The sequence below is a fragment of the Moschus berezovskii genome, chromosome 23 (assembly GCF_049115385.1).
Source record: "Moschus berezovskii isolate FMDL1 chromosome 23, NW_MosBer_1.0, whole genome shotgun sequence".
In the NCBI taxonomy this organism is placed as follows: Eukaryota; Metazoa; Chordata; class Mammalia; order Artiodactyla; family Moschidae; genus Moschus; species Moschus berezovskii.
In genome coordinates this window covers 21,320,082-21,344,096 of record NC_142482.1, presented here as the reverse complement: position 1 = coordinate 21,344,096, position 24,015 = coordinate 21,320,082, and the positions used below count along the sequence as shown (strand labels likewise).

Sequence of the window (24,015 nt, the reverse complement as noted above, 5' to 3'; positions counted from 1 at the left end):
CCATATGATCCAGCAATTCCACTCCTATAAATAATCCCCAAAGAACTTACAATATATCCTTACACAAAGCCGGTAAACGAGTACACACAGAAGTCAAGAAAATGGAAATAACCCAGATGTCCATCACCCGAAGAATGGATAAACAAAAAGTGATATACATACAGTGGAATATTATTCAGCCATAAAAAGGAATGAAATACCATTACATGTTAGAGCATGAATGAACCTTGAATACATTATGCCAACTGAAGAAGCTAGATACAAAAGGACACATATTGTATGATTCCATTTATATGAAACATCCAAAACAGGGAAGCCCACAGAGAAGGACAGCAGGTTAGTGGCTGACAGGGAATTGATGAGGGGAGGGTGGTATTAGGAATCAGCACTAACCCGTACAGAGTTTGCTCTAGGGCTGACAGAAATGTTACAGAATTAGATGGTGGCAATGACTACGCAACACAGTAAATCTACCCACACCACTAGAGTGCGGACATTAAAGAGGTGAATATTTTATGTTGTGTGACGTGCACCTCAATTTTCAAATGCCACAGAAACGTACAGACGATAAAATAAAAGGAACTGCTCCCACTCTGCCTCGTGGCCTGGTGATTCAGAATCTCGGCCGGTCTGCGCCCTCCCGCCCTGCAGGGCCGCCTGCCCTTCCCCTCCACCCCGGGTGCCCTGTGCTCGGGCTGCTTGCCAGGCCTTCACCTCCCCCTTGACTCCCCACTTTCCGCTTCGTGGGCAAGGCCTGCCCCTGCCCCATGGAACCCACGCCTCTCCTGGCAGGCACCCACCATCACTCAGCCCCACCCAAGCGGGTCTGGAGGTTGAGACCACAGCCCCCAGGGTCACCCCAGAGGAGCTGCCCGGGGTCCGGGACTGCGGTTAGGAGCGTGTGTCAGCTGAGGGATACAGTTTCATGTAGGGACTTAATTATAGCTCAGGGGTGGAGGAGGGGTGAGGAGCACCGCAGGCTCTGAGGGGCCGCACAGGAAGCTGCTCTGCTCTGCAGCCCAGGGGCCGGCCGTCAGGTCTCGCCAGGACTGGGCTCCACCGGAGAACACGCATGACCCAGAGAGACCCACAGGGACACACAGCTTACGGAAATCATCCTGTTCACAAGCGTGAAGTCCTGGCCAACTCCCCATGAAACACCAGTCTGTGTGCTGACCAGAGTGGTCCAGAAAAAAGCCGAGATGCTAAGTGTCACCTACCCTCAGGGCTCAGAGGCCTCCTCCTCACCTAATGCCACAGACCCCAGTTTATTCGAGAGGAAGTGAAGGGGAGGGATTGTTGTTCCTCCTTGAACACCCCACCTTCAATTTCCCCCCAGCTCTGAGCTGTTGTTTTATTTTATTTTATTTTTTAGTATGCAAAGCAGTGTTTATTAAAGCATCAATTTGTGAAAATCTTTCTCATCGAAACCTCTGATTTTAGCTAAGAGTTTTGGAAAATGTTAATGTCATATTACTTTCAAAATCTCTATTTAACAACAAAACAATATTCTCAACATTACAACTTAGAATACATAAATTTTTAAAACATAAAAATTTCTAAAGTAAAATAAACAAAAATACTGATGAGAGATGTTGTTTTCTATGTGATGAGTGCATCAGTTTTTTTTTCTCAATACTGAGAAGAAAATGAAGGTGTTTTATGCATTTATTCTAGGAAAGGTACAATACTTTTAAATTGAACAATTTCATATTAACAATACTTTTCTACTTGAATAGTTCTTAAATAAGAGCTATTTAATGGAAAGGAGAGCTTCTTTTTATTTCTGATAAAATTATGATGGAGAGGTCTGATTGCTTCTCCAAATTATAAAGTAAGAAGTAGGGAAGTCAAGAACCAAAAAACAGTTTACTATTTGCCAATACTTTTCAACCTTGATATACATATCATCTACATTCTTTGGAGTTTTAAATTCCAATATCTTAGATAAATACCTAGCAGAAAGTCCACAAGTCTGATCAAGTTTTTCATAATGAAGTATTTCATAGAAATTGTTTTGCTAAAAAATAGTTGTTCTTTTCAAATATTAATGATAGTATATTACATAAATATGAGTCAGATCAGCAGCAATATTAACATCCAAAAATGTGTTGCTACACATTCTTGTTTCTCAAATCTTCTTAATTTCAGAAGTAAACATAAACCAAATGACAAACAAGCATTAGAAATTGAAGTTTGTAGGCAAAATGCATAGAAATGAAGGAGCTGAATTTCAAAAAAAGGTCAAAAGACACACTATTTTAAGAGACCTACAACCATTAACTATGTGGAAAATCACACATTAAGATATGATAAATGCAATTCTCCAATGAGTATCTCTAGTGATTTGCAAGCACACTGTTTGTATTCATAGTCAGAAAAATAACAGTGATTTAACATTTTATTGCCTGTAGTTGCTCTGGATTCCAGTTCTATTGCTGTACAGATACTTCTTAAAATTGCTTTACAATAGCATGAAAGCTGTTTATCTCCTGTTATTGAGCTGTAACACTCGTGCATGTTCTGTTAGATTAAAAACAGTGGAGGTCAGTATATTTATTAGTACCAGGAAAACTAAAGAAATGGGAAAACCAGAAAGAAGGTTAAGTGAAGGCAACTGTAAATGAGAGTGTTTGGGGAGGTAAAAGGTAAGAATAGGTTAACAACATCTAGCTGAATAAGAAGGAAAAGATCTTAATAATGGAAGGCCCAGGAATGAGAATTGTGTGATAATTGTATAAGGAACAATACAGTTTGCTCCTGCAATAAGCAATACTTGTCAAATGAGCTGTTGTTTTAGAATGGAATCTGAGCTGCTGACTCTGAGGATGCCGGGGACATCTCCCCCGACTCTGAGGATGCTGGGGACATCTTCCCCAATTCTGAGGAAGCTGGGGACACCTTCCCCAAGCCTGACTATGTGCTCAGATCCCCACCCACTCCCCAGGGAGGGGCCACGGAGCAGGGTCGGTGGAGCTCTGTGGCTGGGTGTGTCAGCCCTGTCAAACCACCCAGCCTAGGCACTGCCAGGTGGGGAAAGTAGACAGGCAGAGGTTCATGGAAAGAGCAGGGCCTGGGTGGAGGAGTGTGTCCCCTCAAGATATAATTCCTTCTCCCTTACTTCCAGCCCATATCCGGGCCCCTTTTATTAAACTTCAGGCCTCTTCCCGGCTACCTTGGTGGCCACCTCAGCAAGAAGTCCCTATAGCCATCTGCTAGCTGCCCTCACCCCTTGCTCTGCCCAGCACTCAGTTCTTTCTCTCTGCTCCAAGACGGCCAGGGACCCAGGCCCTCCTGTCTGTCACTCATCCCCAGACCCTGCCCCATCCTGGGCACGATCCTTCCCATCTTCACTCGGTGTACTTTTTTTTCTGAGCTCTTGAGAGGTTTTCCTCTGAAAGCCATGAAAAGAAACCTTCAGACTGGAGGCAATATCCTTTCCTGGGTTTGTATAGGAGGAAAAAGAAAGGCAGAGGGTTGGGGAAGGAGAACAGACAGGGGAAGGATGCGGAAAGGCAGACACACACCTCACGCACCTCCCTGCCATCCACCCTTCAAGCAGCTACACCAACAGATGGCTCTTCCCAAATGCCTCTCTGTGGGCAAAATACCTTTCTGTGCTCACTCACAAACGGCAAGGAAGGCCAGAGAGCAGAGACATAATGAAACCACCTGAAAAACGGGAAAGGCAATTCAGAAAACTGAGAAATACACCATTTTTGAAAGAAAAAAAGATTAGGTATACACAGTCACACTAAAATCTCAACGAACACAGTCCTTGGCATGCGAGAGACTGTTACCCACATTCTTCACCACAAAATAATGTTCATTAATAGATGAATGAATGAGTGAACAAAGATCAAAATTCATAGCAGTCACTTACAGACGGTGTAATTATGTTTGATGTCTTTGGTCCTACCTCTTGGCTTATGGGATCTTAGCTCCCGGACCACGGATTGCCTCTGGGGCCCCGACAGTGAAAGTGCCGAGTCCTAACCACTGGACTGCCAGGGAATTCCCTAGGTATGACTTTTAAAATTTTTCTTTGAAGTATAGTTGATATATGATATTAGTTTCATGTGTACCGCATAGTGATTCAGTATTTTTGCAGATTATACCCCATTATAATTTATTAGAAGATAATGGCTATAATTCCCCATGCTATACAATATACCCTCGTTGCTCAAATAGTTTATATATAGTAGTCTGCATCTTTTAATCCCATGCCCCTAATTTGTCCTTTCCTCCCTCCCCTCTCCTCTTTGGTAACCACAAATTTGTTATCTGTTATCTGCAAGTCTGTTTCTGTTTTGTATATACATTTATTTGCATTACTTTTCAAATTTCACATATAAATCATGTCACACAGTATTTGTCTTTGACTTGTTTCATGAGGCAGAATATTCGCTATGCCCACCCACGGTGCAGCAAATGGCAGAGCTTCACTCTTCTATGACTGAGTAATGTTCCACTGTAAACATATACCCTTCTTCTTAATCCACGTGTCCACTGATGGGCACTCAGGGTGCTTCTGTATCTTGGCTATTATAAATGGCACTGCTATGAGTACTGAGGTGTAGGTATCTTTTTGAATTTGCGTTTTTGTTTTTTCTGGATATATACCCAGAAGTGGAACTGCTAGATCATGTGGTAGTTCTATTTTAAGTTTTTTGAGGAACCTCTACACTGTTTTCAATAGTGGCTGTGCCAATTGATACCCCCACCTACAGTGCAGGAAGGTTCCCTTTTCTCCAGATCCTCTCCAACATCTGTTATTTGTAGACTTTTTAAGGATAGCCATTCTGACAGGCCTGACATGATATCTCATTGTAATTTTGATTTGCATTTCTCTAGTAATCAGTGATGCTGAGCATCTTCTTGTGCCTGTTAGCCATCTGTATGTCTTCTTTAGAAAAATGTCTATTCAGGTCTTCTACCCATTTTTTGACTGGGTTGTTTGCTTTTTGATATTGTTTTATATATGTTGGGTATTAACCCTTGTTGGTTACATCCTTTGAAAATATTTCCTCCCATTCTGTAGGTTATCTTTTTGTTTTGTTGATGATTTCCTTTGCTATTTAATTTGGCCCCATTTGTTTATTCTTGCTTTTATTATCATTTGTTTTTTGTCTTAGGAGACTGATCCAGAAAAATACTGGTATGATTGATGTCAAAGAGTATCCTGACCGTGTTCTCTTCTGGTTTTACGGTACATTTAGGTCTTTAAACCATTTTATTTTTGTATATGGCGTGAGTGAGTGTTCGAATCTCACTCTTGCACGTGGCTTCCAGTTCTCCCAGAGCCACTTGTGGAAGAAACTGCCTTTTCTCCATCACACAGTACAGTCTCGCTTCCTCTGTCCTAGACTAACTGACCACACGTGTGTGCATGTATGATTTTTCTTTCCTCAGTAACAGTCTGTATCTTCCTATTGTCTACAATGAATAACCATTATTTACATAGTTAAATCATTTTAAAACAAATTAAAAACCACACATAGCGAAATTCTTGTGCTTGAATGCCAGTTCCACATCTAAAAAAGTTTCCCAAATTCCCACAATCCTGGCTTTTGGTTTGTGGGGATAGCCAGGTGAGCCCCATGGACAGAGGAGTCTGGCGACCTACAGTCCATGGGGTCACAAAGAGCCAGACACGACTGAGCGACTAACATGTATATATATATACGGCCTTCCACGGTTGGCTCAGATGGGAAAGAATCCTCCTGAAATGAGGGAGACCTGGGTTTGATCCCTGGTTGGGGAGATCCTCTGGAAGAGAGCATGGTAACCCACTCTAGTATTCTTCCCTGGAGAATCCCCATGGACAAAGGAGCCTGGCGAACTACAGTCCATGGGGTCGCAGAGAGTCAGACACAACTGAGCGACTAAGCACATACATATATATACATGCATGAAAAGTGAAAGCTGCTCAGTTGTGTTCAACTCTTTGCAACCCCACTGACTATACAGTCCATGAAATTCTCCAGGCCAGAACACTGGAGTGGGTAGCCTTTCCCTTCTCCAGGGGATCTTCCTAACCCAGGGATCGAACCCAGGTCAGCCACACTGCAGGCAGATTCTTTACCAGCTGAGCCACAAGGGAAGCCCACATATATTGGTTACATCTGATTAATTCCTAAGTCCCCAAAAACAAGTTTCCAAAGGTATCTTTCAGTGTTAAACTAGCGAGTTCAACAGCTTACTGGTGGCAAGCCCCTCCTCTAAAACCTCAGGCCCAGAACCAGCCAGCAGTGACTGCACCCATGGGACACAGGTCCCAACCCTGCCAGAGCTCACACCCCAAAGCCAGAGCCTCAGAAAGCTACAAAAGGAAAAACAGGGCCTTGACATCCTCAGGCTGGATAATGTCTCAACTGACTTGGCTGCCTCCTCTAGGGCCCAGGCCGGGGAGGGTGGGGGTGACCCTCTGCCAGCTGCCATGGGCATCACCCAGCAAGGTCCCACAGGAGCCAACACCCACTCCAGCCAACACTCAGATGCAGAGAGGAAGACCAAGAGTCTTGAAGTTCTGTTGAGTCCAACCAGTGTTTACTGGCAACCCCTAGGGTGCGGGACGCTGACAGTACAGAGATACGCTAACAATACAACACTCAACTGTCAGCAAGTGGGACCTTCCTGGAGATCCAGGGGTTAGGGCTCCGTGCTCTAACTGCCAGGGCCTGGGTTCAATCCCTGATCAGGAAACTAAGATCTGGTAAGCCACGTGGTACGGCCAATAAAATGAATGTCTCTTTTGTGCCTCAACATGTAATTTTAAAAGCAGCTCTAATCCTTAGTCCTCCCTGAGGGGTAAGGCCTGTAGTTACCTTCCTGCTACAGATGGCAAAGCCATCCAGGGACAACGTGACTTGCCCAAGGCCACTAGCAGAGCCAGAATACAGTCCCAAGCAGTCTGGCTCTTAACCAGAACCTCACATTCCCTCAGTTCTTATCCTAAGACACTGCCAGCAAGTGCCACATGCTACTTCCTTCCTGCTCTGCTCTAGGTGAAAGCCCATTCCCTTCTGAGAAGCCAAAGAAATGAGGAGTGTGGCGGTCCCCTCTCCAGAAACCCCGTGCCTACAGTTGGGCGGAGGAGCAGCCATCAAGGCCCACCTCCAGGGTCCAGCCAAGGCCCCCTCAGGGGGCCCCTGAGAGATGCCCCTCAGGGCCGCCTCTCTGATTCCCAACACCTTCCCTGCACACCAACCCCTGCCTCCGGTGAGGAAGTGGGAGCCGAAATAAATATAGCTCTCCAAAAATAAACCAGGGATGGCAAGGTACAAGGAAGGAGGAAAATGGAATGCCACTGCTGCTTGGAGCCCGGGACGTTCTCCTGGTGCAGGCAGGGCCAGTGCTGCTGAGCAAGACAGGTGCCCAGAGCCCCGAGTCCCCTTCTGCCTCTGCTCCCAGCCTGCTGATGCAAACTGGCACTCATTAGGACACACCTAGAAAGCTCAGGCTAAAGGGAAGTGAGCAGGGAGGGCAGAGTCACTGAGCTGAGAAGAACACAGGCTCCAAAGGGCTCAACCCCAGCTCTATCATATGTCAGCTCTGTGGCCTGAGCGAGTTGCTCAGCTTCTCTGATCCTATACCTACACCCCCTCATCCAATATACCACGTCCAGGGTGTGAGAGGAGTGAGCTCCTCCGCAGGGCAGCGCCTGGCCCAAGGGAGAATCTGAACAGGGACAATTTCCCTTCCTCCCTTCTCTGCATGTGTGCACATGTGGGCCATCCTCTTTTCCTCTTTCACTTGGCTGAAAGCGGGCGGGTTTGTCACTGGAGCAGGGACTGCTTTCGGCTCCTACAAGTCCGTCCCACCCTCTGTGCCTGACCCAACAGCTGGCTGGTTATTCTTACGATTCTAGGGGGCTTGCTCACTGCTGTGGGGCAGATCCAGGGAGTCACTAAGTACAGTCATTCTCAGGGCCTCCTCTGCCCGCTGACCTGAAATGAGGCTCTGCAGGGGGCCCCAAAGCCTGCCAACGCTCTGCTTCTGCTCAGTGACCAACAAGAGGCTCTGCTGTGCTCAAAAGCAGGGAGTGTTCTCTAAGGCAACATTAGTCTGGCTGGTCAGGCAGGTACTTTCCGAAGTGGAAGAATTGGATTTGGCCAGTCACCCCTCTGAGCAGAGGCCCTGCTGCGTGACGATCAAATAAGCAGGCTTCAATCCCCTGGGTTCAAATCTCAGCTCTGCCACTTATTAGCTATGCCGCTTCGGGCAGCTTTCCTAACCAGTCTGAGCCTTAGCATTCTCATCTGTAAAAGGGTACAATGATGTCTACCTCTCAGGGAGGTGTGGATGAAACAAGGTACTGTGACGGGATGTGATGAGCACAGTGCATTCAACACATATTCGACTCAACTACTACTCAGATATCTAGTGACGTCTGCTGGGGATGGAAAGCAGCTTAGACACAGGCAAGCCCAGCTCTTGACGAGTCCACAGTCATGGTCAGAGCCTAGCCTGCAGGCAGTCACCCCACCATCATACACCCCAGCAGGTGCCAAGCCAGGGGTGTGAGAAGGGAGCCTTACTAGACCCCCTGTGGAGGGAGCAGGAGGCAACTGAGAGAAACCACTAAAGCCAGAAATCTCAGGTATTTCCACTGAGCCTCAACCAGAGGGAGGGGCAACAACTGGGAAAGGGTCCTAGAGGGAACACGGCAACTTTCTGACTGCTTCCCTTGAGGCGCCTTGCCAGACAGCTCTGTGGTGGGCTGGCTCCAGCGCCGCTCTGTGGGGAGAGGGCCACTTAGGCCGGCCATCCAGTCTCCCTTCCATCCAGCAAGTGCCTGGTGAGCCTTTCTGCACAAGGCACTGGCCCCGCAAGCAGCCAGCTTCTGGGAAGAGCTTTGATGGGGCTGGGGAACACCCATCAGGACTGACATGACCGTGCAAGGCAGGCTGCTCCCCTGTGACTCAGCAAGGTGTCTGACTCATCCATCCTATGGATGGACTGGTTCTTTCTCACAATGGAAGCAGAAAGGAAGGCAAGGTTCAGGCTGCAGTCCACAGAAGGGAAGCAACACACGGGCAGAAGCCCTAGGAGTACTGAAGGCAGCTCGTGAGAGGTGCCCCCTGGTTACCCACGAGGTGCCCAGGACAGGAGCACACTCGTGAGTCTAAAGCACGCGGTCCTGGCGGTGCAGAGGACAAAGCCGCGTGGGCTGGCAGGGGCAGAGGCAGGCCCGGGGGCACACATGTCCACTGGGTCAGAGAATGGGCTAAAAAACAGACAAAATATGTTTCTAAAAGGTGACCCACTGCAAGGATTATAGGCGGCAGACTATAAGTAGGTGCTGTAAATACAGTGGGGTGTTAAAGAGCCAGAAAAGAAGTCACAGGAATCACATGCTGTAACAGCATGTAAACAGGACTGGATTAATACTGGACACAGCCAGCAGTTTGGGAATTTATTTACCTAGTGATTTTCTCTTGGGAAATCAAAGTTATCATTGGTCAATTTGACTTCTTATTTCTCAACAGCAACTGATTTGGTGCCATTACTTATTTATCCTTTTTGGCTGCACCACGTGACATGCAGGATCTTAGTTCCCTGACCAAGGATCGAACCCATGCTCCCAGCAGTGGAAGCACGGAGTCTCAACCACTGGACTGCCAGCGAAGTCCCATGGTGCCATTACTTAGAACAGGTTCTAGAGAGTCACCCAGGACTAACTCTAAAATCAGGGACGTAGGCATGATGGATTTAATCCGTGAAGACAGTCTGTACCCGACTTCCCAGTGACATCAAAGCTGACAAAACGTCACTTTGGAAAGCTGCTGGAGCACTAGAACTGTCCTGGGTCACTATCCAGGGAGAGTGACTCTTCAAGCTGGGCATACTAGACGTTCTGGAATCTGATTCTTCGAAATCCCAGCTGCACGGTGAGGACAGAGCGGAGGCAGAGTCCTAAGGTCTGGAACGGCCACTCAAAGGAGAGGGAAACTCGGTGGCACAGGGACCTAGGGCTGTGAGGCTGGGGGCCCGGGGGACAGCCGTAAACAGGCAGGGGCCCAGCTCGCATGTCCCCCTCCCCTGGGAGCCCCCAGGCACACACCTGGCTAAGCAAGGGGACAGAGGCAGGCTGAGGTGCTGCTCTGGGCGGGGAAGGGCCGGGAGGCGAGGGGCTGTTAAGAAAGCATGCAAGGTGGCGGGCTCCACACCAGGAAGGTGGCGGAGCGGGGCGGGCGGCAGCCTCGGGGCCTGGATGTGGGGAGGGAGGTCCCTCAGGGGCCACCCGGACCTGCCTGGTGAGGGCACACAGCTCCAAGCTTGCACTGACAGTGGAGTTGCTTTTATTATTCAGAAAAAGGAAGGTGCCCTTCTCCATCTTCCAGTATTTTAAGCTATGTTTGTTTGCTGCTACTCCACTGGTATGATGTGACAAGTGTGCTACAGAAAGGAACTGAGGACACAGACACAAAGCCAGAGAGGCAGGAGGGGGCGAGGGAGGAAGGGCCCACGTGAAGAAATTTTTATAGCATTTCAGGGTCGTGACCCTGGCCCCAGGCGTGCCTCTGGTTTCCTCTCCTGCTCTCTTCCTCCCTCACTGCTCTAGCCACCTGACCTCCTGGCTCCTCCTCTAACACACCAGCCAGGTTCCTGCCTCAGGGCCTTTGCACTTCCTTTCCCTCTGCCTCTAAGACTCTTCCCCCACATGGCTCACTCTCCTCTTTTGGCTCAAATATTACCTTCTCAGCGAGGCCTTCCTCAGGCCCTCTATCTGAAACTGCCACGACCTCTTTTCTACTTTATTTTTTGATATAGCATTTCTCACCATCTGACAAGCTATTTACTTAAGTCTGGCTCCTCCCCCTTCCCCACTGCAACTACCAGGCAGGAGATCTGTTTATCTGCTTTGTTCACTCCTTCATCCCCAGTGCCTGGAACAGAGCCTGGCACCTAGGAGGGAGCCAGTAAATACTGACCAAATGAATGAGAGGAAGAAGAGCGGAGGGAAAGAGGGACCCAGGGTCGGATGTAAACTAACCCCGGATCCTCAGCAGTCTGAACGAAGGTGTGGGGCGAGTTCCAGAAGCAAGGAGCACACACTATCTGAGGCCTTCTCTTTCACTCCCAAGAGCTCCCAAAAGGTTCCCCCAGACAGGGAGGAAGGAAGGAAGGATCAGTCGCTCAGTCGTGCCTGACTCTTGTGACCCCATGTACTGCAGCCCACCAGGCTCCTCTGTCCATGAGATTTTCCAGGCAAGGATACTGGAGTGGGTTACCATTTCTTTCTCCAGGGGATCTTCCCAACCCAGGGACTGAATCCAGGTCTCCTGCACTGCAGGCAGATTCTTTACCGACTGAGCTACAGACAGCATATTGCTTTAAATATTAGTTTGCAAAAAGGTTGGACCTAGAATCTCCAAGTGCCATAAATAAAAGGGATGCTCTACAATTGCCTCAGAATAAGAACAAGGGTTAGCCAAGTCACTACCTGCGCTTGGAGATGGGTAAGCCCTGTAGTAGTTTCCTGTTGCCACTGTAACAGATCACCACAAACTCAGTGGCTTAAAACAGAACATTTATTCTCTTAGGATTCTGAAAGTCAAAAAACCAAGATTAGTTTCACTGGACCAAAATCAAGGTACTGGCGGGCCGCACTTCCTCCAGAGGTTCTAGGGGAGCATTTGTTTCCTGGCCTTTTCTAGCTTATACAGCTGCATTCCGAGCATTCCTTGGCCTCTTCCCCCATCCTCGGAGCCAGCAGCAGAGCATCCTGCTGCAGTAGTCACACGCCTTTTTTTTTGTACCAGAGTTCCCTTTGCCTCCCTCTTCGAAGGACACTTGTGGTTGCACTTAGGGCCCACCAGGATAAGCCAGGATGTGTGTGCTGTGTGCTCAGCTGCTCAGTCATGTCCGACTCTGTGCACCCCTATGGATGGTAACCCACCAGACTCCTCTGTCCATGGGATTCTCCAGGCAGGAATACTGGAGTGGGTTGCCATTTCCTTTTCCAGGGGGTCTTCCGGACCCAGGGATTGAACCAGCATCTCTTACATCTAGTGCATTGGCAGGCAGGTTCTTTTATCACCTGGAAGGGAGGTAAGCCAGGATAATCGCCCCATCTCAAGATCCTTACCTGAAAAATCCATTTTGCCATATAAGGCAGCGCCCACAGGGCCCAGGGCTTATGGCCTGAATATCTCTGGGGGCCATAACTCAGTCCACCACCACGGAAGGCAGGTGCCAAGAGTTTGGAAGAAATTCAGACCAATGGTCTGTAGGAAAGAAGAGTCAGGTCCGGAGTCTTGGCAAGGTCCTAGATCAGGATCCTTCTTTTGCTCTAACTGCATACTATTAATTGGGGGGGGGGGGCAGTTATTTTCATGCAACTGAGCACTTTGGCCTTTGGAGGGCCTTCTTAGAAGGGAAGGGTAGTTTTCTCTTCTCCAACCTGAAGTCCCTGGGGGACCACGCAGAAGTCCATCTCAGGATGCACATGCTGAGGGTCAAGGGAACCCAGGAGGGTCTCTGGACTATCCTGAAAGCCTTTAAAGGAGGGGAAGATGAAGAAGTGGAAGTCGCTGAGTCGTGTCGGACCATTTGTGACCCCATGGACTGTAGCCTACCAGGTTCCTCTGTCCATGGGATTCTCCAGGCAAGAATACTGGAGTGGGTTGCCATTTCCTTCTCCAGGAGATCTTCCCAACCCAGGGATTGAATCCGGGCCTCCCACATTGTAGGCAGATGCTTTACCGTTTAAGCCACCAGGGAAGTCAGGAGAGGAAGCTGCAAAGAAATGATCTGGCCAGAAGAACAAGCTCGAGATTCGGATGGCAGGTAAGTTTTCTCCCATGAGACCTGCCTTGGGAGGAGGGCTGTGAGAACTCATTTGAGTCTAGAGAGAAGTTCCAGATCAGCTGGTGATATCTGATTCCAGGAAGGGCCAGGTAAACAACAGTCCAAATGCTGCATGTTACCCACTCTGCTCCACATGGCACCTCTGGGAGCTACAGCAAGGTGGCTTCTACCCAGACATCAAAAGACACGGAGAAGCAAAGCAAGAGAAACACAGCTGCTCCAGGATACGGCTTTGCACCTGGGGCGTGGGCCCCCTGCTGTGGAGCACCACACGCTTCTTGGTTGGCATGTGCTGCTCATTCCCCTCAAAGCCGTCAAGGGCTCAGGAAGTGACTGAGGATGATAAATTTCCACTGTAAGAACGATATGCTTATCTCATGGGTTTTATTGATCCACTGGGTCACCAGTGGACCCAGCTAGCTAAAAATATTTAGTAGGGAAATGACAGAGGAGTGGTTCTTACTTAACCACTTTGGGGTGACTTTGTCCCAAGGGGACATGTGGCAATGTCTGGAGACATTTTAGGTTTTCACCAAGGTTGGGGGGGTAAAACTGGCATCTGGTGGTAGAAGCCAGGGATGATGCTTGACATCCGACAATATGCGGACGGCCCATACAGCAAAGAGGTACCAGCCCAAAATGTCTACAGTGCCGGGGATGAGAAACCCTATGCCAGAGAAAACAGAACCGGAGGTGAAGAAAGCAGAGTGATGGTCACAAGCAAGGAATGCTTTATGGGGTTAAGGGAAACGGTAAAGGCACACCTGGCCTGCTTGTTTGGAAAAAGGGATGATCAGTGAGCTCCGGGTTCTGACAAGTTCAAGGACAGCCTGTCTGGGAGGCAAGTGGGCCCACAGACAGCTGTGTATAGGCAGCAGCTTGCCTGGCCCTCGCTGCCAGCAGGAGAGCAGAGTTGGCTTGTGCTTCCAGCGGAGCGGTAGCCAAGAAACTCTGGGCCACTGAGGTCACAATTCTTGGATGAAGGAAGTGCCAAAAGCAGTCATAAGATAAGGATCAAAGAGTTATAGCAGGTTACAAAGAAAAGCAACAAAAATCTGTTTTTAGGTCCCTAACAATACAATAATAAAGAAATGAACTTAAACATGAGGTCATTTTCCCGTAACACCTGGGAGACTCTCCCTTCAGGATCCATCACATGGGGGAAATCTTTCAAAGCTGTGTTGCAATGAGCTGTAGATAATTGGGGAAGGGTCTCGGGAGAGCTGCTGGGACGACACCAAGGCCTGGGAGAAGTCAGGCTTTGCAGATGGCACGTGAAAGGAAAAGAAGAGCAATGTTCTGCCCAGAACTTCAGGAACTCCCGAGGAGCAGATGAAGACTCCTGTCAGTCAGTGGGGGAGGCGCCTGGTGCAGGAAACTGCTTCCTCCTGAGCTCAGCACCCCTGGCTCGGAGACACCACCAGCACTTGCGAAGGCTCCTCAGGCTCCAAATCACAACCCCACACCCTGAGCGCTAAGAGTCACATCCAGCTCTGCCCGACACTAATGCCGCTCCAGCACTTCCCCGGGCATCTTCTCAGACAGCAAAAAGCCACAGAGACAGGTCAAGGGCATGAAGTGTTGAACTGCTTGAGACCCTGGGAACTGCAGAAGCAGCCTGCCCCTGCCTTAAGGCTGGAGACCCGTGAGAGCAGTCTTCGCTGGGTCTCAAGCAGGTCTTGCAGCCTCGTCCTCCGTCCCTGTGTTTGCTGTTCCCTCCTCATGCCTCCCCCGCCACACCGACCCTTGCATCTGTCCCCAGTTCCCCCTCATCCCTCTCCCTCCCCCTCATCCCTCTCCCCTCCCCCTCATCCCTCTCCCCTCCCCCTCATCCCTCTCCTCTCCCCCTCATCCCTCTCCTCTCCCCCTCATCCCTCCCCCTCACCCCTCCCTTGCATCTGTTCCCTCCCTCTTTTCCTCACCTCCTCTTGGCTGGTGATACTGAAACTGTCAGTGGCGTCACATGAAGCTTTATTTTTCCTGCTTCTCATCTGACAAAATATGAGGAATTTTTTAATGTGTCTTACCAATAAAACCTAAATTCAGTTGCCTTCTAACTTTTGTGAACCCTTTAACCCCTCTGGTGTATCAGCATCCCTAAACAACACGTGTGTATCCGTGTGTATGTGCGTGACTCCACCCAGGCTCTGTGTACTTAATCTGTGTGGCTGGCAGCTCAAAATCAATTAATTTCAACAGCAACCAGAGGAACTCAGATTATACAGGAGGAAGAATTTCCTCATACTTAAGACTACTGCAGTAATCTCCTACCTAACCTCTCTACCTTCATTCTTTCTCCATTTAATCAACCTTTGTGCAATATTAACATAATGACTCCTTGCTCTAAAACCATCAGCAGTTACCCATTGCCCAAAGAACACGCAGTGCAGATTTCCTCACCTGGCATTCAAAGGCATCTATCAAGCTACTAAGAGTTTCCTAACAGTGGTTTCCAGAAATGGAAATTGTGAGAAAACACATTTTTCTCCTGTGAATATTCATCTACAGGCCAGGTTACCTCACAGAAGGAATGCTAAAAAAAAGCAATACCTGGCCTGCATGAAGGCCTCTCTCCCTCCCAATGAACCATGTGTCCTGTTGTTCATACCACTGTGCAGCCCTCTCCTGAATCTGAACCAGTCCTATGACCAAGAAAACACAAAGTGACATTGTATGACATCCAAGGTGAGGCCCTAAGACATCTTGCCTGTATCTCTCAATACACTCAGTCTTTCTATATTTCTGCTCAGAACAGCTGCCATACTGTGAGAGGCACAGGGCACACGGAGAGGCCCTGTGTAGGTACTCTAGTCAAAACCGAGCATCAAGTGCCATGTGAGTGAGCCAGTGTGGACATCCAGCCCAGCTGGGTGTTCAAAAGACTCCTGCCTTGGTCTCCACTTGACTACAGGAACGTGAAAGACACCAAGTCGGAATTACCCAGCTGAGCCCAATCAACCCACAGAATCATGAAAAATAATAACATGCCAATTTCACTTAAGAATGTCCTAGATGAACCAATAAAAAACTATTAAATCATGCCCCTTTGAGTGCATGTCTTTTTTTTTTAGGCTGTGCCATGAGGCATGCATGGCCTTAGTTCCCCAACCAGGGATTGAACCTGTGCCCCCTGCAGTGGAAGGGAGAAGTCTTAACCACTGGACCACCAGCAACAGGAACGTTCCAGGTACATGTCTTTTAAATATCCTTTGTAACAAATCAGGAGTTCCAAGACTGTTCCAAAGAAAAGCAATTGTGCAACTGTTTGAGTTGCAAGCTAAACTAGCCACTTTTTTTTTTCCTTCATAAAGTATCATTTTTACTTGAAACAAAAGAATAACAGCCAAATAAATTATGATTATTTAGACTGGGTATTTAACACATTTTTTCTTGAAAATGAAGTGAGCTATCACTTCAAGAAAAGAAAGTATGTTACCAACAATAAAAAATCTAGCTTTCAAGAGAAAATTCAAATTATAGAAAACGTATCCAGCACTGTGAGCTTCACAGCTTCCCAATACTTGAAGGATAAAATCAATGGTCTGAATATGATTTACGGATGTTGTAAAATGAAATATGTCAACACTTAGAGAATACATACAGCTCAGTGAACCAATATTTTCCAAAGACCAAAATAAAAGATCCATTCGAAGTGCAAGATGGGCCAATGGATTATAAATGTCACAAAGTATGAGAAGTTTGTTGATAAGGTTTCACACTCCACATTCCAACCAACCTTTAAGAAACTACCACTTGTCCAGTTTTGGTACAGAATAAAAGAAGACTATCCATAATTATCTGTAAGAGCTATTAAAATACACTTCTCCTTCTCAATTACCTATCTGAGGCCAGATTTTCTTCATATTCTTCAACTGAGACTGTACTTTCAAGAGAATGAACACAGAAATAGCTGTGAGAATCCAACTCTCTTCTATTAAACCAGAAATTAGCAAAAATGTAAAACAATGTCTCTCCTCTCAACATTTTTGTTTTGGAAAATAATTATTTTTCATTAAAAATGTCATTTGTGATAAATGTACTGGTTTTATTATTATATTAAATGAATTCATAAGTTAGTAATTTTTAAAACTGCCTTGGTTTTAATTTCCAATACAGTAAACAAAAGTTCATGACGTCCTTAACAATTTTTAAAGGCATGAAGTTGACTTCAGAATAAACAAGTTTCCTTTCAAGGTGGCCAATCTGATGCCCAGTTTCTTTAGGGACAAAGCCAACCCTCACAGATGACTCGCTCCTATCAATGACTGTCCTTGTACAGCACATGTTTTTAGTACTCACTGGCTCTCAGTGTTCAAAAAATGTTTTTATGCATAGGACCAGGCCATGGGGACAGCCAAGGATCATGTCTGAAATCATCTGTCACAGCATCTGTCCCCAAAAAAGTGCCTTAGGTGGGAAAGACTAAGATGACAACAGTTTTTTGAGATTAACACCGAAAAATGTGATGAAGCTATAGCCTCATCTTTGCCAGTGGAAACTAAGAAAGAAAACTTCCAGCTGGGGCTGGGAGCTCAAAGTTAAGAGATGATCAGGACAACTAACCCTGGACATGGACAACAGCTGCCACTGTGGCGAGCTGCTGCTAAAACAAATGACCAAGGAAATCAAGTCAACGCAGCAGTTCTCCCTGATTATGGGGAACTTCTCTCTCTGCCTTCTCTCAGAGAACCTCAGAAGTCCTCCCAAATCCTCTCCTTCCACGTTTACATTTCCTTCAAAGAAAAAGACTTGGTACGGGATTAATAAGAGGGGCCCTTGCCAGAGACCTTCCTGCAAGATCCACAAACAGCCTGATCCCCACAGACTGACAGACACATGAGCTCAGCACCCTGTTTGGCAACAGGAAAACCCACGGGGTGTTAGAGGCACAGAAAGGGAAGTGAAACCCATAAACAGCTATTAAAACTACTGAGCTTCAGAGATTAAAACAAATCAAACAGGAGCCCCACATTTCCCCTGGTCCCCAGCAGAGACCCCACCACAGCCAGGCTTCCCAGATAGTTGGGACAATGAACATCGAATTCCTTGGCGCTCCCCTTCTGAGAGTTTACAAAACCTGCCAGGCATCCTGAGAGCCAAATAGGGAAACAGCAGTGGGAAGTGCAGAGCATTGTTCTGACTCTCCTGAGGACCTGATAACCCAGCAGAGATGCTAGAAACAATTCTACATATCACGCCCAGCTCTCACATACATGCCAGCAAACTACAGATCCATGAACAGGGACAGAATCTGATTTCTTACCATCATCATTTTCCAAGTGCCTAGTAATACACATGGCACACAGCAGGCACTCAAAAATGTTTGTTGCATAAATGAAAGAGAAAGACGCACACCATCATTGTGGCCGGGCACTCATATGGACAGAGAAGAAAGTCTGTACCTTTATTCATTCAATACTTACTCAGCATCTCCTCTGTACCAGACACTGTTCTAGACACAACAGGAAATAAAATAAGACCCCGCCTTTGTGGAGTTTATGTTTCAGTGAGTGTAAAGGTGAAAAGCTTAATGTGCCTCAAAAAAACCATGTTTAAGCCACAGATTCAATAATTATTTAATTACTGTCACTACCAGATGCAGTGACAGGCGCCTGGGATCTGGGACCCTGCGCTACAGAAATCACACCCATCAGCTGTCTGAGGCCCCGAGGTAAGAAAGACAGGATTACCTCTTTGATGCATTTGTCCTCATCTGTTGGTGAACAGAAGCCACTGCGTGAGTACCATGTGCATACCCCAAAACACCACACAAGGCTGCAGGAGAGAAAGAAACCCCACATGTTTAGCTGAGAGGCACCGGGGGTCAGAAAAACAGCTCTGATACATTACAATGAAACACGAGGGCTCAGAGGGTGTTCCCAGGGCAACCTGGCTCCCTCTCTGCCACTGACACATACCCTGAGATGCTGTGATTCTGAGCCTGAGTCAGCAAATATTTCCCAATCCTGGAAGTCATCTGCTCATTTCCAAGTCAGCAGACACCGGCTTTGCTGCTTCTACCAGGTGGGTGGGAGGAGCTGGCAAGGTGAGGAAGAAGTCGGAGTCCAACACTCCCCACGGGTGGCAGCTCATAAACGGAGATGCCCTGAGTCATACTTGATTTCTTGATCAGAGCCCAGTGGAGACAGCACTGGAGTCACACCCTCATCACCAGCCTCTGAGCAATGAAGGCCAAGGACCATGTGCCACGGAAGAAGACCCAGTATCTGAAACCTGATGCAAGGGGCCGTTTTCTCCCTGCCAGGCTCAAGCATATGCCCAGCTCTCCTGACATCACTGAACTTGGCTGCTGCGAGTGGTTCCTCCCTCTGGATCCAAAGGCACAGAGGAAGGCCCTGTAGTTTAACTTCCCAGCCTGCAGGTAGCACCCTAGGAGGTGGGCCTCAGTGACAGAAAGAAGACAGATGAAGCCTTTAGCAGCAAAAGGGCCAGCCCCTACTGAGAGAAGCTGCACCATCCCAGGACATGCCGGGAGCCGCAGGCCCTGGGGACAGCTTGCACAACAGCCAGGACAACGGCATTCTGTCCAAAAAAGAGGTCTACGAGCTTCCCAGGCCAGCGCCCAAAACTGGCTGTCCTCTCAGCGGACCCTGGGGAGCGGGCTCTGAGAGATCACAGGTGGGACTGGAAGGCTGAGTGGGGGCAACTCTTCCTGAGTGCATGGAGGAAGAAAGCAGAAGTGGAGAGGTGAGGAGAAAGGCAGCCAAACAAAGAGCGGTTCACTGAACTAGGGGGCTGCTGGGCTACCCCATCTGTGGGATAATGTCAGGGGCCTGTATGCCGAGCTCTGCAATAATCACCGAATGGGCGCTTGGTCATGGATAATCATGACTACCTACACAGAAGACGACAGGGTGCACAAACTGCAAGAAGCTATCTGGCCGGAGCTGCTGGTGCCCAAGCTGCTCCCCAAGGACTGGGCCTGACCTCCTCTCGAGTCCTTCTCACTGGCCGCCTCAGTGCAGAGTGCTACCAGTGGGTAAGCAGACAGAGCAGCAGCAAACAGCTCCAAAGAGTTGGATAAAGTCCTGGGGAGCCAGAGGCTGGACGAAAGGACCACCAAACACACGACCCCAACTTCATCAGAAGGACTCACCAGAGGGGTGTCTTCTATAGGAACAAGGGACTCCTTTTGGTCCTGTCTGCCCAAATCCTTCCCCAAGTGCTGCTTGGAAAGGGGCCTGGCTCAGCCTTCCACAGCCCTATTCCTCTCACAGAAAAGGGTCTGTGCACATAAGGGCTCCAAAACTTTAAAGTTTGGCCTGGCCGATTCAGTTGGCTCTCCTCACAGCTCCTAAGGCTGCCAATTCTGTGTTCAATTCTGGCTCAAAGGCAGAGAGCACGATCCTCAAAAGAGGAGACCCAGAAACCCAGAGCCAGGTGAAACAACAGGCTTTCATTTTTGAACCTGCGAGTGGGCCACACTTTCAGAATCCTTCAAGATCAGACTGGACAGAAACAGAGGGTATGTTATTTCCTGAACATCTCCAGAGTCCCCGAGAGGACTAACACCAAATAAAGGAGCTCAAACCGAACGCATTTGTGACGAACTTTCACCTTGGCAGGAAGGTTAAACATCCAGATGCACCACAAACATGGTGCATTCTCCAGCCCCAGAGAGGACGATGCCTGTGACTGGAAGCAAGGCAAGCTCCTGGCACTGACTTCCTAATGCAGACCCACAAACTGCTCGGGCAGATACGACCTGATAGCCTCGGCTCCGCCTGGGCGAAGGGAATAGAACCCTCAGGGTCAGCCTCCCTCTTGGAGCCACAGGAATCGAAGCTCCCAAGGGAAACAGAGAAAAACCTTCAGGAGAACCTGCTCAGTGATTTGACATTAGAAGCCCAGAACACACTCAGTGGGTTAAGAGATGCATGAGGGAAAAATCAGCAGGTGGTTTGAGCCACCAATAACAAAAGGGATAGATAGCTGCCAGCCCCAGGGCTATCAGGCTGGCAATCTATTTCAAAACTTGAACAGGAAAAAAATGTTCTGGAGCCAGTACAGAGGAACAGGTTGAGGTCCACAGGCATTCTCTGGAGACTTCTCTTAGCTCTCTGGGATGGGGCATAGGGTGGATGGCGGGAGGAAGAGCAGAGACAGGCTGGGGTATCATGGTTTAAATGTGTATAATATGTCCAGAGTGTAAAGCCACAAAGCCCTGTTTCCTGGAAGGGGAAAAGAGTTGGACGAGGCCTCCAACTACCCCTGGCACACACCCAATTCAGCGGCTGGTCTCTCCTCAAGGGTTCCTGGAAGTCAACAAACCCATAAAGGGGAAGTACTCAGCTGAGACTGGGAGAAAGGTCTATAAATTGGATATTATCCCTGACGCAACACCCTAGTAAATTCTCCCACAGACACACGTTATATTCACCTCAGACATTCAGAGCCTTACTTCAATCAAGGGGCTGCACACCCTACCCCATGGGGATCTCATCTGTGGGTCATGGGAAAACAAAGTAGTGTCTGGAGCTTAATGCTTCTCCCAGAAGCAGAGGCAAGGAACTGGGAGGGAAGGGGAGGTGGATGACAGGAAAGCAGGGGACAGGGCTGACTAGAAAAAAATCCTGAGAGTGGGGCAAAAAAAAACAGGGCTTCTGCGGGGAACCAGGGTAGGAGAGGCTTAGGTAGCCAGGGATTGAAGGCATGGGCTGAAAAAGCCAAGTAACAGGGTAGAAAGCCGTGGGGGAGGAGTAATACTGAGGGGGGCGCAGGCAATTGAGGGAAAGAGGACGGGGATGGAGAAAGAGAGCAAAGACCGGGAGGGCAAGGATAGGAGGACGAAGACAAGGATGACGAGACGGGGGTGGGCGGAGAAGCTTTCCAAGGAGACCCCGGGCAGACAGGGTCAAGGCTTTGGGGACACCAGAGAAGGGATGGAGGAAGAGATGAGAGGCAAGGGTGGGAGGGGACCCAGAGCCTGAGACGCCGGCTCTCAGGACACAGAAGTGGGAAGAGGCGAAGACACGAGGCCCAAAAGGGGCCGCAGAAGTCTGGGGGTCGAGGGGAGGCCCACGGTTCGGGCTCGAAAAGCGACGGGCGTCCAAAGGCTGGGGGCGCAGCGGCAGCGGGGAGGCGTGCCCGGAGAGCCACGGACGGCCGCGGCCCGCCGGGCCCGAGCGACGGGAAGCGACGGCCGCCGGGTCGGCGGACCCCCTGCGCCTCTCGCCCCGCACTCCACTCCCCGCCGGGCCTCGCGCACCAGCCTCGCGGCTCGCCTCAGCCCGGGCCCGCGGCTCTCCCGCCTCCGCCGCTCCGCCGCCCCACTTCCCAGGACCCGGACTGACCTGTCCCGGCTGCCCCCCGCGCCGCCGCCGCCGCCGTCCCGCAGGCTCCGCAGGCGCCTCCGGCTCCTGCCAAAACTTTTCCCATTAATCCCCGGCTCCGCGCGGCGGCCGCGGCGTCACACGCTGCGCGGCCCGGCCCCGCCCCCGGCAGCGCGACGTCACCGGGCCGCTCGTCCCCGCCCCCTACTTTCCACGCCCCCTTCCGCTTCGGCCGCAGCCAATCACCGCACGTCTGGGATTCGCCCCCTGACTCTGCCGCTCCGCCCACCGCACGCGGCGCTGGGCCCACCTGCAGCGCCCTCTGGTGCCCAGGGAGGAGTCCGGGCGGAAGCTTCAGGACCGGTAAGACTCGTCTGCCAAGTTATTACAGAAGAGGATTGGCAGTTGGAAGGGAACGTAGCGATTATTTTAGTACCGTCTCCTTATCCTTCCAGGGAAGAAACAGCCCCAGAGAAGGTGTGTGACTTGAAGTGAGAGGCAATACGGAGGCTGGAACCTGGATATTCCGCTGAAGAAGACTATGCTCCCTCTGATTTTCACAAAAGGGCTTTGTCCTTCAAGTTCAGTTCAGTTCCGTTCAGTTTCAGTCGCTCAGTCGTGTCCAACTCTTTGCGACCTCATGGACTGCAGCACGCCAGGCTTCCCTGACCATCGCCAATTCCCGGAGCGTACCCAAACTCACGTCCATGGAGTCGGTGATGCCATCCAACCATCTCATCCTCTGTCGTCCCCTTCTCCTCCAGCCTTCAATCATTCCCAGCATCAGGGTCTTCTCCAATAAGTCAATTCTTCTTATCAGGTGGCCAAAGTATTGGAGCTTTAGCTTTCAGTCCTTCCAATGAATATTCAGGACTGATTTCCTTTAGGTTGGACTGGTTGGATCTCCTTGCAGTCCAAGGGACTCTCAAGAGTCTTATCCAACACCACATTTCAAAAGAATCAATTATTCGGCCTTCAAGAGGCTTCTGTAACTAGAAATTTGGACTTCCCTGGTGATTCAGTCGGTAAAGAATCCGGGTGCAATGCGGAGACCCGGATTTGATCCCTGGGTGGGGAAGATTCCCCTAGAGAAGAAAATGGCAGCCCACTCTAGTATTCTTGCCTGGAAATCCCATGGACAGAGGAGCCTGCCGAACTGCAGTCCGTGGTGTTGCAAAGAGTTGGACAGGACTGAGCGACTAAACCACCACAGCTAGAAATTTATGGTTCTGGATTTCTTACTTATCTTCCTATTCATCTAATATACTTTCCCTGTAAATGGGGGACATCCTTCCTCCTGTTGTAGAAAATTCTGTTGTCCCTTTTTAACCCAGGTCTTTAGGACCTGAAAGGGACCTGTCATCCAAACCTTCAGATATACCATAAAAAGGTACTTAGCAGGGACGTCCCTGGCTAAGACTCTGCTCTCCCAATGCAAATGGGCTGGATTTGATTCCTGCTCGGGGAACTATATCCTGCATGCAGCAACTAAAGATCCAGTGCAGCCATAAATGAATATTTTTTTAAAAAGTACCTAGCAGCTGGGATGCAGGCTTTAAAAAAAAAAATTTTTTTTATCGGCTTCCCTGAGTCTTCATTGCTGCGTGCAGGCTCTCTCTAGTTCCTTTAAGTTGTGGTAGGCAGCCTTCTCACTGCAATGTCTTTTCTTGCACAGCAGGGACTCTAGGGGGCACAGGCTTCAGTAATTGTGGCCTATGGTCTCAGTAGTTGTGGTGCATGGGCTCAGTCGCCCTGAAGCAGGTGAAATCTTTCCAGATCAGGGATTGAACCCATGTCCCCTGCACTGGCAGGGAGATTCTTTTTTTTTTTTTGTATTTTAACACCAAAAACATTTTGTATTGGTGTGTAGCCGATTAACAATAATGTGATAGTTTCAGGTGAACAG

At 49.0% G+C, this 24,015-nt stretch overlaps 1 protein-coding gene across 8 annotated transcripts in view; it reads right to left on the bottom strand.

Moving 5' to 3' along the window:
* Window positions 1-22,279, bottom strand: part of PPARD (peroxisome proliferator activated receptor delta) — a 90,080-nt gene extending 67,801 nt beyond the window's left edge. For 4 of the 8 annotated variants that reach the window (XM_088831426.1, XM_088831427.1, XM_055406019.2 and 1 more), the window contains exons 1-2: window positions 22,131-22,279; window positions 18,507-18,591 (exon numbers count right to left, since the gene is read on the bottom strand). Coding sequence is in view for 4 of the 8 variants with exons in the window: in XM_088831425.1 (XP_088687551.1) it covers window positions 14,739-14,807; window positions 18,507-18,591; window positions 18,735-18,793 (213 nt within the window). In the remaining 4 variants the exon portion in view is untranslated. Of the gene's footprint in view, window positions 1-14,738; window positions 14,808-18,506; window positions 18,592-18,734; window positions 18,855-22,130 lie in introns of all 8 variants that reach the window. The other 4 variants (XM_088831425.1, XM_088831422.1, XM_088831424.1 and 1 more) reach the window with 4 other exon arrangements.
* Between the last annotated feature and the right edge of the window lie 1,736 nt (window positions 22,280-24,015).